A 17,668-nucleotide genomic window follows, 5' to 3' on the forward strand; every position below is an offset into this window, starting at 1 on the left:
TTAACCTAAATAACTCGTATAAATACATCTAATATATACAGTTCAGTTTTCTCAACATAAATCAGACGTTCAGATAATCACTTTCCTTCATTGAGAACAAACATTAATACTATTAAGTAATGATTAAACTAACGTACAATGATTTTTAAATGAGGATTTTATTTAAAATAGCGTTTTTGTAAATCGAGTTACAAAACCAGTAACTAGCAATGAAAATAAGCACTGGTGTGAAGTCAGTATAGATAAATTAATTTTGCCATGGTAAACTCAAATAATTTACATTAAAAATAAGTGATTAATAGTGATCAGTTGACGATTTGTCACGGCTTTACCACCTCCTTAGTAAATTAGTTCCATCATGTATCTATAGAGTACTACATATACTATTAAGAATGATGATAACAGTTGATCGAAAGAATGTTTTCATGATTATTGTTGATTAAAACAACATAAATAATGGAATAACACTATTTTCAATCATATCCTCATCAGGCTTTACTCTAATATACAGTAATATTTATATGCATATACGAAATTATTAAACCAATCAAGGCAGTAAATTCATTTGGTATTGCTTGCTTGAATCTTCACATTGATGTTTAGGACTGCGATTGATTAGTCTCTAAGTGGATAACGTGGTGGCGTTTGAATCGAACGGTACTTAGTTTGAGTCCTGGAGTGGACATCATCTCTGGGATGCGTGTACTTCCAGCTGACGAATTCCAAATAGACGGAAACATGTGTCATGGATTCCGCTGTTAGTTTGATGACAGGTGTACTAATTGTGATAAGAAAAACAGGGACTTGAATCCATATCTCATAATAGGAGATAGTTCAACGACTTAAAAAAATGTCGATGCTGAAAGAACGTTCATAGAAGCTACGTAACAACAAGTGTTCAGATGATTGGACAATGAAGCGTATATTTGAAAAAAAAGAGACGGAGTGAAGAGAAATAAATGACCGAACAGTATGGAAGATAGTAATAGATAAATGTCTTATTAAGGCTAATTAGGACAAGGATGAGATAAATGTGTTACAAATTCTGGTGAATACAAAGACTTGGATTGTTAGCTCGAATTCCTATAGCTTTTGCTATGTGTAATAGATGAGATCGAACCCCATAAGTAAAACTAGTAGGAATAGGATAGATCACATTAAGCGACTTATTTCTATCTACTACATGACCACCATCGATCAAGTTCGATACGACAGAGCTGTGTATTGTTTTGACTGTACACATTTCTATCAACAAAAAGGTGTTAACTAACTTGTTGGTTCAGTTTTCTGATTGTGCGTTCAATATGGCTTTGTCCACAGGTCCAGCTATAGTCTTAGATACACATAGATGTGGTGAAATCAGATAACGTATGATTTTGTTGAGGAATCACCATAGATCGTGTCGAGAACAGCAGACAGAGGTTAGCTGCATTAAACGTTCTCTTCACTGCTCTAGTCAGTCTATTTCGTAGCACATCATCAGATATATCTCCATTGAATTGCAGATTCAGGAAGAGATTTCATTTATTAACCGTTGATGTGGTTATTTTCCTGTTCATCACATGCACGTTTTTCTTCAGAAAATCTTATGGATATCCTATTTTAAGCGATGTATTATGATTAAGCTCTAGTTCTTTGTTTATATGAACATACCTTCCTAGCTCCATTTGCAAGAAGCCCAACTAGGTCCCTCTTATAATAAATGAATAAAAGGCCCCGGCAATGTGTGTAACGGCTTGCTCGAGAACTTTTCCTATGCACACTTCTACTGATGAAATCACTTTTTACTGTTCAACAAAACGTCGAGAAAATGTGGTTTATCATCAAGTTCTTCTTCATACGTGAATTTTGTTACACAATGTATATTTTTAAGTAAATCTAAGAGTTCTTCTTTTCCAATATCCTGATCAACGATCATAAAAGTATCATCAATGTAACGACAATGAAAGTCAACATGATCAATAACCTCTTTGAGTGGTCCGTTTTTCAGTTTCACAAGAAGAAAATCAACAAGAATAATACCTACAGGTGAACCCATTGATCTCCATTGATCTGTCTATAATATGTGTTATTAAAGACAAAATAGATGTTTATTGTACATTTCAGATTTAATTCTTTCAGACTAATCTCGGAAATCTCAATATTGATCTGTTTTTCATGTTTTTGTTGACATACAAAGTCAGTAGTCTCATTCAATGGTACTTTGGTGGATTTAGTATTGGTTATACTAGTTTTTCACTTTATCACATCCAAAAGTTCTGAATTTTTTTACATATTATATTTAATATGTTATCTGATTAACCATTGTGGTGCGTGCTACTTATGTTGACAGATATAAGTAGTATGTAGCACAAATCGGAAGTGGGATGTATGCCTGCAGAAGATTGAGAAGATTCGATTGGAGAGAACAGAAAGTAATTGTAATAACAACAGAATTGAAAGAATCATGTAGCATGTAAAGGAAAATTGATGGAAGATGTGCAAATGACATATTTAATGTACGATTTTCATACTTTATCAAAGCACTATGTAATTTTGCATCACACAATCAGTTGCTCTTCCCCACCTGAGTCCTCGTTTACTACACCATTAATTACCGACCAAGCTTACGTTTGTATGCTCAAAATGAAATAAAAGTAAACGTGGTGAATGAACAAAATGAATTTCTTAAAGTAACTTCAAACTATATATCTATTGTCTGGTTAGATTTATTGATTAAACTCGGAAACAAACATGCTGATAGCTTTGCATTGTTAATAACTTTCTTGAGTTGATTAGTCAATTACGAATGAATCTACCGGAGGAAAATTGAATGTAAATAGTAAAAATGACGAACCATTAAAAATTGAAGAGCATCCGGTATTTCATATTTTATAACAAACTTGATTGTGTACTTAATCTTGGGTTATACAATTAAAGTACACTCAGGCAGACGATAACTTATCAATACCATTGATTGAAAGAGAATTTTGAAAGTAAAAGTGTGCTAGTCGCAAATGCAAAGCAACTATCTTATCAACATAATGAACGATGAATAAGGTAGAAATACATGTACTTGTTTCGTTTCAAAACAACTAACTAGTCAGGTGGTTTTGGAAAACTGTTCAATTTGATATTAGTATTCGTTCGTAACTGATGTCAGCTAGAAGATCATTGAAAATTATGGCACGCTTAATGACTATCTTCAGCTAGCCTATAATTCTTGATCAGTGTGACACTGAGAACTCACTACCAGTCAAACCATCACACACAGCAACATGAATGGTTCATCTAGGCAAAAAAATTAGAATTCAATGCTCTGCGGTTATAACTTAAGTAACTTTGTGATATAAAAAGAACAGATAAAGTCATTTGAAATAATGGATCCATGTTGACCAAACTAGGACAGAATGGCTGTTTGAATTTCCTTAGTTTCTAGTCCTTGCTAAGAACAAACTTTAATAATGAACAGTATTCATAAACTCCCTGTCTAATTAACTATTTTGAAGCTAAAACAATATATTACTTATACTACACAGTCTTATTTTATTTTTGCTTAATAACGCACCCGTATTCAACTTCTAGTTTATGTATGTTTATCATTTTCATAAAATTCTAAATTACTTTTGAGTAAATATTTTATGTATCTTCGTCGATAAGTCAGTTTCATTATGTTTGTTTGTTTCTTTCTTTCTGTATGTAATCACAAATATCATTGATTTGATTGACTTCAACTAGTGTCAAATTGAACATCATTTCATATATGGATTTATTTATGATTTTGGCTTAAACAGATTAAGTTTTTATCATGTGTATACTTAAATAGAGATTATAACTGTTTGTTTCTTCTTCTTCTTTTTGGTGTTGTTGTTGTTGGTTATTATGAAATATTTACAAATTTGATTTGATCTCATTTTTATGTGTCAAAATAAGAATTTCAAAATTACCTCCTTATTAACTAGTTTCTCTTTATAAAAAAGATATACAATATGTTTTCTTTATATCAAATAATCTAAAACAGGCAAGAAGCATTTTCTATATGAATTCTGTTAATTAACTTTATGATTTATTGTTATTTGTTATTTATAGAATTATTCATTGAAGAAGGTTAAATATTCATTCATTATACCAAATGAAGATTTTCAAGGCAAGAACATGAAGCTACTCGTGATTATATATTTTGAATTTACATTCTAATTAAAAATGACGGGCTCATCATAAAGTAATAATATGTTGTTTTATGTCTAGGATGTTTATGAGATCAACATTTTATTCTGTCAGTTTAGAAACAAAAGGAAAAGCAAGTAGTCCATTGTACTATTTCACTACGTTTTTTATAGTATTCACAGAAAAGGCAACCTATATCAGTGATTGATAAGTTTCATAACCATAATTAAGTAGGTAAATCAATGATATGTAAAAATAATAGTTATATTTTAGATTTGAAAATCAGACGTGTATTCAGGTTATATTATTTATCACAATGGTAATAATAGTAACCGGTTATTTAACTGAAGAACTATCAACTTGTAATGATAAGCAGTCAGTAAACGTCTTGGGAAATAATTAGCATTTAAATTTATTACATTGTTTCATTATTAATTTTTATGTTATAAACATGCCTAACTTATGATTATTGTCTGTAAGAAAACAAGATATTTGTAAATTTTAATGTTCCTACTTATATCAATGGGGTAATAAAATTATTGGGTTCTGTAAAACCATCTAAGATTCACTAAAGCTTTCTGAAAAAGGTAAATAGAGTTTAAGAAAAATAGTTTATCGTTGCCATTACTTATATGCCAAACAACTGACTAGGGTTATTTTCGTTTTGTTTTATTCTAAGGCATATGTCAATATACATTCAAGAGGATTGACAAATACTGTAGCAAGAACATAAAGGTTATGTAATATGCTACTCACTTTTTGACACTCTAAATTAGATTTCAGCATTTTTGAACTAAATCTAGTCTTTATTCAATCGGATATTTTTCAGAGCTTCGAGTGTTTTAACTATTATATTAGATTTTAAACGAATTTATTATCTAACATTTTCATTGCAATACTGAATATTATTATGACACCTTTAAACAGTTCATAACAATCCTTGATTATGACATTCATTAATAAAGATTATATATATATATATATATATATATGCTTTGCTTAATTATGGATCTGACAATCGGCTTTACATATAACCTGTTATATATATATATATATATATATATATATATATATATATATATAATTATATTTTGGTTATTTTTCTGAGTTTAATTTTACTTGATGTTTTGGTGATGACTTTATTTCACCTCCAATTTTTTGGAAGATTCAAAAACTTGTCTTCAGATGAATAGATTAAAATCAGAGAGGGGTTTTGTGGTTATTATAGTAATTTAATAAATAAATTCATGATTCAATCTAAGCTACACCTGGACAAAACGATCGTCCGGTGCTTCCAGGTTTTCCATGGTGATGTAGCTTCAATTAACTCATGAATTCAACTATTGAATATATTGAAATAAATTTGTCTAATTTTCATAAGTTTAAATAGAAGAAAATATCCTTAGAGTTATGTATCTATAATAATGGTAAATACATTTTGTTCAGTCTGTGTTTCTTTTTTTTTGAGAATATGATTCATGTTTATTGACCTTTTAAAACAATAGCGCCTTTTATTTTACCATAAAATGATTATCTGAAGAAAATCATCCTAAAACCATAACTAACCATCATCATTTCCATTTCTAAATTTGTCAAAATATTATGTTAATTAAATTATAATTAGATAGTCCCATATGTAATTATAATGATTTTATGATAGTTGATTACTTTTTCTCACTGTCTACTTATAAAATTACTGATTATACATGTAGTATTTACTCACCTATGATTTTTGTATACTTTTTGTTGTATATACACTAATGAACAAAATACTGACACTGATATATCATGTTAACAGTAATGTTTCTTTTGAATAATTAATGATTTTTTTTGTAAAAATTCATTACAAAACTTTCTTGTACAACATGTCTCTCTCGTAAAACTTTTAGAACAGAAACATTCTGAGGGAAAGCATATCTACAAAATAATGTAGATCTTACCTTTATTAAACAATTTGTGTGTTACCAGGATGAAATCAATAGGCCCAATATAATTTACACATATTTAATTGATAATATTTTCATGGTCTAAACGTCAATGTTTAAAAACTTATTTTTCTTAAGTTGTTTTGTATAGAATAATAATAAACTAAAATGTATGTGTACTGCAATTAAGATGAGCAGAACAATATTCGACAGAATATTTTCAACTATATAGCTTAATAACAGATTAGTGGATTTTTATACAATTTTTTGTGATGAAGAAGGAAATGTCAGGAGTTATTCTAGTCGCCTTTCATTCAGCAATACAACTTATACAATTGTTGTTATAAATTGCTTTTTTCCATTAAAAATTATAGAATAATAAACAGGTTACATTGTACACATATTTAACCAGTTCGAAAATTACATATAAAAATAGGTTCAATGACAGAATGACCAGACATTTTAAAAATTTGTTATTAATTTTACCGTTTTGTTCAGACGTAGTAAAAGTCTTAGTATGATTGTGCACACGAAACAGTTACAACTCGTTCTTTAGCGGTTAAAAATTTAATCACGATAATATCAAACTTTGTAATATGGCTTTACGTGTGTTTTTTTTTATTTGTCAAGGTAAAACTGTGTGAAAATGTGCTGGATAAAATAATACTCCACATCTGTAGAGTTACATGACTTCCATTTGGACAATTAGAAAACAACAAAATTGCGGTGGTGTCACTGTACAGTAAAACGGGACGATATATCTTTATGCTGTTTGCATAAATTATGAATAACATTTGAAAGTGAACATAAAAATAATGAATCAACGTTGATAGACTACCAAATTCAAATGAAGTTAAACAATACATTAGGATTTACGGATTATCGTAAGCTGACACACATTAATATTAAAAACAATTACTGTAACTCTGTATACCACTTTAACAGTAAACCATACTTGTGTCAAAAATCGGAACTGTCAGCTTCGCAAGGAAAATCTACTCGTTGATCGTCGTCCAGAAAACAGTATCTAACTCTATAACCTCTAATGTTAATTAGAATCCACCGAAACGCTTGAGATGTGACTACCTAAATAAAATGTTATGTCATCATGATGTAATACTTAAGAAACCATGAAACTAACCTTCTTAATATATCCAGTCAACAGAAGTTTAAAAAGTCATAAAGGATCCTAAACTTTTCAGATGTAATCTTCAAAACTAGCACCTTGGTATTATACAGCTTGAATTTATAGTTGAAGACTTTTTAAAAAAGTACCAAACCGATACAAACAAACTATACGAAATACTATACTTCATTATATTATACACATATCTACGTTTACAGTTCATTATGTGTTTGTTGTGGAATATTTTAAATTTAAGAGTTCACTCATTAAACTGTGGAGTTAACAAGAAACCCACTTGTTGATTTTGTAATTCCCAGTTAATCAAAAATTAAATTTGTAATAAATTTCGGCGTTTCTTTAAAAAAATTACGGAACTAATATTAGAGATTTCAAAATAAAAATCATTTTAACCTACTAACTGAAATAGTGTTATACTTGGCGTTTTGCGTAATACTAGATACCGAAAAAAGTTGTGGAAATAGATGTCATTACTACACTGACCTTTACATTAAACATAGCTTATTATATGGAACTTGACCTAATTTACATTTGTTGTGTGCTTGTGAATTAACTGACTTATTCGTAGCATATACACATGTCATACATCAGTACCGAATTCTTTTAATGTAAATCCTATTTTTCATTTCATTGAATTTGAAGCATGAATCTTTGATTTAGATTACTGCATGATCTTTAAATTCATGCTAATAAGTTAGTATTTATAAACAAGAGATATACTTACCTGTACAATCCTATGTCCAACAGCCGCATCTGTACTAAGATTAATCATTCTTTGTTGAACTCTTGGAAATTCCCATTCTGGTGCATTGTCATTCACATCTAATATTCTCAGTACAATTTGGGCTGATCCAGTTAATGATGGTTTACCACTATCTTTAACAAATAAATCCATTATGATTAATTCTAATTTTTCACGATCTAATGGCATTAATGGATCAATTAAAGTAGAACTACTAAGTTGAGAATTTATTTGTGGCATACGAAAGTATAAATCACCAGACTTTGATATAGAAAACCAGTTGGTTAAAGTGGAATGTGCTGGAAGATAGCTAGTATTTTTAGTAAAATAATCCTTTTCAATTGGAAGATTTGACTTTTCAGTAAGCATGGTATGTTGAACTGATTGAAGCCAATAATTAAGATTTCTATTTGTTTCGTCTATATCACAGTCGTATGCTTCAATTTTTCCTATACGTATTGGAGGCCTTGCGTCTTCACTAATGTTGAATTCATATATTTGTTGAGTAAATGAAGGTATGCAGTCATTAACGTCAATAATATCGATTGTTATGGTAGCATTAATGCTGTTAACTTTTGTTGTAGCGTTCTCAATAAATATATTGGGTATTCTTTTTATGTTGTCTCCTCCATCACGAACTTCAATAGGCAAAGAGATTGATTTTATCATTTCTCTATCAAAAATCACCAAAGCTTTTAGTTCGCCAGTGATCGAATTTAACTGAAACCATGGTTGCGGTGGTAACTTCAAATTTTGGAGGTTCGTAGACCCATCTTCATTAGAATTTTCTTGTTTACTAATGGTAAACTGAGGTTGGCCTTCACCAACTAGCATGTAACGAAGACCTAAATTTCCAGCATTTGTTGTCGGGTCATCAGCATCTTCAGCACTTAGCTTAAGAACAACAGTATCAATAGGTGCCGCCTCCTCTAGTGTACCTGTTAAAGGCCCCTTAATAACTGGAGAACAATCGTTATCATCTGCGACGATAACTTCTAAAATAGCCGTTGAAGTATGCCTTTTGTATTCCGATATATGTAACATAGCTTGGTCACTTCTTGCATTAAAGGGATATCCACTATCGTAGTCATCATTGTCATGACATTCTATGGGCACAAAAAATCTAGCTTCTTGTTCTCTATCTAAAGAAACTCCAGCTAAATTAATTTTGTACCTTAGCCTTCCACTCTCCATTAAGTTCTCACCGACCTGTAATGGATTAATTTGAAATGCTTTATGGTTTACTTTGCATACTGGTTCAAGAATTTGTGGTTGTCTAAAATTTTGTGAATGGTTCATTTCCGATGATGATTTTAGTAAGGAACGTTGAGAAAAAACAACTGGCATTTCTTTTACTGAACTCGCATAGTTTAGTTCCCTTGCACGTAGTTCAGCAGTTAGATCTTTATCCGTTACCGTCACCGTGGCAACCAACTGATCAGGTGGACCGTTCTCTTTGATGACAATAGTTAAATGAAATCGTGAAGACTGTAGACTGTCACCCAAGGTGCTACCAAAATAAAAACTCCGATCATTCTGTTTGAATTTCAATGGAGAATGCAACTGAATTTTTGGTACATGGTCATTTAAGTTCACAACATTGACAATCAATTCTGATTCATCAGTCCACTTGCCATCGGTAACAAATATGGGTAAGCGATGCTTATGTATATGTTCAAAATCAACTTGACCATAAAGCGATATTGATCCAGTCATCTTATCTATTTGAAATAACTGTTTTGTGTCAGCTAAAATGGATGGTGAGAAACCAAATTTAAGACGTGATCTATCTGTAATATCTTTATCTGTTACTATTGGACGATAAATTTGTGTGCGAATTGGTGAATGTTCTTTAATCCAAATTTCATCAAATTTCTTAAGAAACAATGGTGGATGGTCGTTAATATCAGTCACTGTGATATTTATAAATAGATATCCAGTTAAGGGTGTAGGTTTACCCGCATCTGAAGCATAGATTAAAACTTGATGCACTGTCTGATTTTCATAATCTAAATCCATATTTATCCTTAACCATAAACCAGAACCAGTATTATGTGATGCAGAATCAGTGTCAGCAGGTACTGTGTCCCAATCTAAAGAGAAAGCTCCATTAGTTGTTTGTCCATATATTCCATATATGGAAGTAGTGTTCTCTGGTCTCGCATCTGGATCAGCAGCTTGAGGTAAAGCGATACGTGTCCCTATGTCAGTATGTTCTGTTATAGTTAAGTCTAATTTTGGAATAAGTTTGTTAAGTTCTAGCAATTTTTTATATATAATTGAATTTTTATCTACATGTTGAGCTGAAATTGTAAGAGATTCATGAGCACTCCATTCAGGTGCATTATCATTTATATCCAAAACGTGTATATTAATCTGTAATATAGATTCTTTGAAACTATTCTGTCTGTTACGAATATCTACTAAGTCAACTAAAAGTAAAAGAACTATAATACATGGCTTTGTATCTAATACTGTGGATTGTTTGTTGTATTCATTGAAACTAATACCTGTTGAACAGCATAATTGTTCAGATGAACAAACTGCTTCTCTGTTCACACGAGAATTCACTCGTAAATATTGTTCATGTGGATTTGATGTGTCAAGAAAAAACAAAGGATTTGGTTCAAGAAATTTAAATTGTAACTCAAAATTTGAATTGATAATTAAATTGGAAGAAGTTTGGGATACTGCTTCAACAAACAATTTTCTCAAATCAGCTACCACTGCAGTCCGTCCTAATTCCTCTTGCATATTTACAAATACTTGATAATTAGTTTTTAGGTCATTTGCATAAATTCCAAAATTTAATTGAAAAATGCTAAATATCAGCATTGTTAATATATAACAATCATTATACGTAATTCTTAATGACCCTTTAATATATATTTTTCTACATTTCATTTTATGATATTGAATTCATTTCTGTGATATAATGAAATTATCTACATTCAATAGTTTTCATTAAAAAAATAACATATCAACAAAATATTTCTGTTTAATTGAAACGAAATGTGTGTAAAAATATACTGAGGTTTCTGGATTAAATAAGCTGACTAAATTACATCCCGTCATTTGAGTACTTTGTAAAAATATTGTTCACAGTAAAATATTCTTACAATGAATTATAATTTATGATCATCTGATTGGTCAATAGAATGCGACCAATCAAATTTCGGAAACTGGTTATTCAAGTACTAAGGATATAAAGATGTTCATAACTTTGGTTGGTCTTTATAATAGATTATATGATAGCTATATATGCTTGTTGTTCATTTTATGTCTAATTAATATTACGCCTTAAATTCTTTATATAAGCATTTATGTATAATTTAATTTAATGTATATATAACATGTATAGAACAGTAAATTAAAGATATTTATTGTGAAACTGAAGCATAGTAAACAGTGTTAATCACTGTCACAACAGAATAATAACTTAATCAAAATTATAACTTCCATTTAACATATCAGTAATATCACTTACCCTTTATTAAAGAAAAAAAATATTCTCAAAGTAATTTCAGACAATTAAAAACTGTTTAAAAATAAGTTAAGTCACAAATGTCACTTTTTTCTGATGATCGCTGTGATAGACAATTAATGGTAGTGTTAAAGTAATGAATATTTTTCCAGTTAACTGACATCTAATTGAAGGAGGATTCTATTGAAATGAATTTTAAGTTGTTTTTATTAAATAAAAACAAAATTTGAGTAATCTATTGATTCTATATGTTACCAGTATGTTTTTTAGCACATGGTCATCAATGTCAACGGAATTCTATTATTGACCCTTAACTAACTGAAAATTAAATAATAGAATAACATAATTTTAGACACATTCATTTAAACCAATAAGTCCCCTTTATAGATTTTGATAGAGCAATGAGAAGACGGAGTTGATCTGAAAATTGTGAAGTATTTGCGCTATACATTTCGAACAATCTAGTCACACATATAATTGTCAGGGCATTTTATATGAAAATTAATCGAGGTCAATTAAATAAAAGTTTAAGTTAAGAAAGGTGACAAAGGGAAAAAAACAATTTTATATCGTATAAAAAGAATAAGAGATTGCCACGCTATTTTAGGCAATAGAATCATTTAAGGATTACCAGGGTAAATTCAAGGTTACGACACATTTATTTATGAATATTGCTGTTCCTACTAAGGGAAAAAATACATCTATAAAATTTATGAGTCTGTGATCTCATCTCAATGTTTAGAGTCTACGTGTCTTTATGGTAGCCTTCTTTTGCTGTTACTTAGGTTCACTTTCTTCATCATTGTTATTAAAAGCATATTTAACAAATATCTTTAAGTATTCAGAATTTTGAAGGCATTCAAGCAGTTGGTGGTATTTTATCTCTGATGTCTATCAAGCTCCGCTATTCAAATATTTATTTTTATCAATAGTAGTATTTTTAACAGATAAATTCATAAATCGATCTAAGCATCTAAACTAATGAATCCCAACAGTCTCTTACTGGTTATATAATCATTCGTTATAAATTATCTGTTATTTATTTCACAGAGAATTGAGGTATGCTTTTTTTATCAGTATTACCTTCATATAATGCTTTTTTTTCTAAGTCGTTAATAGAAATGCACATTTGTTTATTAGAATGTGCCTGGAGGCTATCAAATCACGAGATATATTATTCTTCCAATATGTAATTTTTCTATTTAGAAAAATAACAAATTTCGTTACATATACAAAATAAGAGAAAAGATGAGGAATCATTTGCTCGTTGTCTTTCAGTTTTAACATTGAATTTCTTATTATGATTGAAACAAACTTATGTTTTCTTATTTGTCATTCAACTAGCTACAGTTTTGTCCATCAATCTATTTGTCTTAATCATTTGCTTTATCAGCTATTTCTGTCAAACATTCAAAATTATTCGATAGTTTATATTTTTATGATGACAAATTGTTTTAAGGAAATCTCAGGAAACTATATTCATTACATATTTATCAATTAATGACATACTTTATTGTTAATCCGGTACGAATTTAGTCCTTTTATGTATATGAAGAGTAATGCAAATAGTTACGGATTGTTTATAAATATTGTGATTAAAATATGACAACATATTTAACTCATTATTCTTCTCAATGTATTTTATATTTAACAACACAAATCAACGTTGAAATTCGAAGACAATGGACCATTGTTGTTAAATTTGTGACATTCATTAAAGTAAAAAGGATGGTGGCAAAGGAATGTCTTTTATTTGTGATTAGTTTCCCTTTTGGTAGATATCTAATACAGATTAATAAGTATCATATAGGCTATCGCTTAAACAAGATACTGATTTCTATGGTATTAAGTTCTTTGAGGTCATTATTTGCTTTCAAAACTCTGGCTGTCATCCCAGACAGGAATGGGGGTAATTTTAGTAAGCTTTTGATAACCATTATTCCAGTTATCAGTGATTGTTTTATCATCTTAATAAGTTACATCAATAAACATGATATCTTAGTGACTTGAAAATCATCGTAATGTAGACTGAAATTTCATGGTTAATTAAATATGGGATCCATTGATGGGCATAACAACAAAAACTTCAATATAATGAAGTAATCACACATCTTTGTATGATTTATATTACATAATAACTAATGAAATTTACGTGATCTAAATAAAAACTTAATCCAATCAACAATTTAATCCTGTTTTAACCAGTATCACTCAAAACAGATGAACGAAAAAATCATAATCAAAAATATTTTAAAAGCTTGTTTTTTAATTGTATTTTGCGAAAGGCTTTAGTTTTTAAAACTCTAAATAGTTTTATTGGCTTCAGTAATACACTGATAAATAACTTCAGGAAAATAACAGAAAAAGATATGTATATATATATATAGCCAAATATTAAACGCTACATCCTGATTTCTTTAGTAGTTCTGCAATTGTTATTTTATGAATAACTTGCGCTGGCTGTTAAATACCCTTTTAAAGCAATCAAACTCATGGTTTTTGCAAAAAAATCAAACTATTTGGCCAATATGACTATCAAACATTTTAAGGAAGAGAAATACCACTTGTAACTAAAGCATAAGTTAAATGGATCAATGTAAAAATATATAAAATAACTTGAAATTTCTTCTATAAAAAATTCATGTTTTTTTATTAAAGTTACCCATCTTGTGTGACTTGTTTTCAGGACATCAGTTCATCTGTTGACATTAACAGGTGAAACTGCAAATACTGACGAAGTGTTAGTCAACTATTTTGTTCGTTTAAAACTGTTAGTGTAGAAAAATAACATCATAAGAACTCTGATTAAAGATATTCACATTCTGTAATAAACATAACACTATCAGTCTAATCAAATGGAATTGTTGGATTATATGTTCAGTGTACTAATATTCCTACATATTTCCTGCTTCTTCTAATTTATTGAATGTCTCATGAGATTACTTTAAATATCAAGAAAAAAATGTTGAATATACATATATGTCAAAACGTTTTTCATTATCATCATGATTTCTATTATTCCTCGACATACTGTTTACACTTGCCAGAACATCTAAATACAAAGAATCAGCTGTTCCAGTGTTTGGATTTTTTTTTTTAAAAAGCACAGAGAAATAAATCTTGTAAACGAGTGAAAAGTAAGCAAATTTGTTTGTTTCATAATTGTGATTAAACTCTAGGAGACAAAATAAAATCATATGCAAATTAATCATTAGAAAAAAAAGAATTTTTCTTATTATTGAAATGTATGTTAAAAATATTATCATCAGAAGAGGTTTTATGGAGATTTTTTTAAAATTTCACTGATTGAAATCATGAGTTAGTTGAAGCTAAACCACCATGGAAAACCTGGAAGCACTGGACGGCCGCTTCATCCTAGTATGGGACTCCTCAGCGGTGTGCATCCACTATCCTGCACCCCGCGAGGTTCGAACCCAGGACCCATCAGTCTCGCGTCAGGCGTTTAACCACTAGACCACTGAGCTAACATCCAACGGTATTAATGTCTAACTTCAACCAATCCTGCGTCCTGGATTCGAATCTCGCGGGGTGCGGGATAGTGTATGCGCACTGCTGAGGAGTCCCATACTAGGACGAAACGTCGGTTCAGTGCTTACAGGTTTTCCATGGTGGTCTAGCTTCAATTGACTCATGGTTTCAACCAGTGAAAAATATTATCTTCAATAAACAATTTTTAATGTTCAAAAAGTATTCCTATTCAAAATAGATCAATAGTTTTGTAAGATAAGTTTATATGAAGTGTAAAAAATACTAAAAATAATGTTAAAGGAACAAATTGTCTGGTATATTCATTCAAATAAATGAAAACATCTAAATTTTATAATTATAACGAATGACATAACTTATCAGATATTTATGATGACTTGCATTCATACTCAGATGTGTTGCTAAGTCTACTATTTGATACCATTACAGAATGTGTGAGGAAGGTTACAATAATTTGAGTGTTCTCTAAGGAAATCTACTCGTATAAAACATATTCTTTGATAATATTTCAAAATTCAGATAAAATTTCATCAAAAATATTTGTGTGCATTATTTAATTGGTTACAATATGACCATAGATTTCACAATATGCTTTGTATGATTTACCAGGCCAACAGATATCTATGTGAAAAATCAAATTATTAGGAAACCTTTGACGTTATAATATTGATAACAGTCAAAATACGTGGTTCTAAATTACTCCATTAGTTATCATTATCTACAACTTAAATGTAATGGACAACATAATGGTTAGTAAAGGGTTAATTATGGTTTAAAATAGAATATATTAAGATATAGATAATTGTTTGTTCAAAACTAACACAAATTAAAGGTAAAGTTATCAAAATCAATGATTATCTTGCGTGTTTATATTAATATTTGCCGCTAATCAGTGTTATCCTTTTACAAAACGAATTAAAGGTGTTCTGTAAATATGGTTCAATAAGTTTCGTCAGCACTAAAAACGTAACTAATTCAATTATAGACTAACTTAATCTTAGTTATATTATTACTTGTGGCACAAAACTTATCTTTTTCACTGATAATGACTAGATATAAATTGTCTATGGTATTTTTAATTAGTTTCTGATAAACTTATATAGTATTTTCATCTGAATTAAACTTGTTTTGCAGCCAGTTGTTTATCATTTATGTGCTTTTTTTAAAGAATTTTTGCCCTACTTTGTTTTTATAGGGATTTTGAGGATCTAATTAATATTATAAGCGTTCTATAGAGGCGATACATAAAGTAGCATTACTTCATATTTTGAATGAATTCGGTATATTCAGTGATGAATACTATATAATTGTAGAGATAATATGAAGTTTATTAATAACTGTTATTGTAATTACTTAAATGATAAAGAATATTAGTTATTGAAACATTTTGGAAATGACTGAAAATTAATAATATAAAACCATAACATGTCTTTAACGGAAAGACCATAACATTTCCGTTGTATCATTCATTACATTTTGTTATTAAGTTTCCAAAAACTATTACATTTATTCAATAGTCTAATACAAGCCCATAGAACAAAATGTTGATAATATCATCATTGTCAGTAATAAATCACTTCAATATAATATATACGGAGGAAATTATTTTTAAGGTATACCCATACATGTGACATAGAGGAAGTAGTTTAATTAGACGTCAAGTGTTTAGAATTCTGAATTTTGAAATGCAACTTATTTTACTGTAACTTTTGATTCGTGATTCTCATGTCAATCAAAGTTATTCATTAAATTGTATTTTCCCAAAGTAATTTATGAAACATTTTAATCTAGTGAAGAACGATGAAACATCTACGACCAAACCATTCCGGGAACAAAACTCCATCAATTAATAAATCTTTTTCTACTTTGGACGCCATTTAATGTTATTTTTATTTCCTAGAAATACAATTGACTGCAAAGTAGTGGAATGAGAATAAATTCTAATTGTTGGTAATTCACGGGTTCTTTTCATACTATTGACCCATTCGGTTATATCAAAGATAACTTTATAATTAGCGTAGTAAAAATGTTTCAATTTATTGATCATGAACAAAAAACATTAATCCAGTACTTTAGCCATATTAAAACAATTTCAATGAATCCCAACACATGGATACTGTTTTAATTGATTTGAATAATTTGACTGATCTAACTTTTAAACTTCTCATACCAATAAACACTCCCGTTTTTCAACTGAAAAAAAGCACTATACTTTATCAGACCTATTTCTTTAAATGGATCCATAAATTTATCATTTATTCCTTGTTTTAGTGTATATAATAATAAACTACCACCGGATCGGTGAATTTAACTTCATTTACCAAGAATAATCTTTTTGTAAGTTCAGTTTTCTTTTTTTCTTCTTTCTCTAAGAATATACAAATGTATGGGTATACAAAATATGACTAGCAGAATTACTTGATAAAATTAAAAGTGACTCCCTTGGCTTTCATCGTATTCAGGCTATTTCTGTTCTGTACGTTTTCAATGACTGTTTTATCAAAAAAGGTAATATTTGAATACTTAGTATATAATTCAATGTATTTATGGTATATAAGCTAATTCAAGGGATATTGTGAAGGATCACAATTAAATTTGTAGACTGTTTTCGTCAAACAGTGATCTTAGTTAGAGATATATAAAATTGAAATAAGTAAATATAACAAAATATAGTCTACTTGATGACTATCTACCTATCTATCAGTTTAAGAACTTTCTTT

General features: G+C 29.4%; 1 protein-coding gene across 1 annotated transcript in view; it reads right to left on the reverse strand.

Moving 5' to 3' along the window:
* MS3_00001418 (uncharacterized protein) overlaps window positions 1–10,792 on the reverse strand; it is a gene marked incomplete at its 5' end in the record, with an annotated part of 65,040 nt that extends 54,248 nt beyond the window's left edge. The window contains one exon of the mRNA XM_051208873.1: window positions 7,940–10,792. Coding sequence (XP_051074277.1) covers window positions 7,940–10,792 — 2,853 coding nt within the window. The remainder of the gene's footprint in view (window positions 1–7,939) is intronic.
* Between the last annotated feature and the right edge of the window lie 6,876 nt (window positions 10,793–17,668).

Source organism: Schistosoma haematobium, chromosome 1, assembly GCF_000699445.3.
Source record: "Schistosoma haematobium chromosome 1, whole genome shotgun sequence".
Lineage (NCBI taxonomy): Eukaryota > Metazoa > Platyhelminthes > Trematoda > Strigeidida > Schistosomatidae > Schistosoma > Schistosoma haematobium.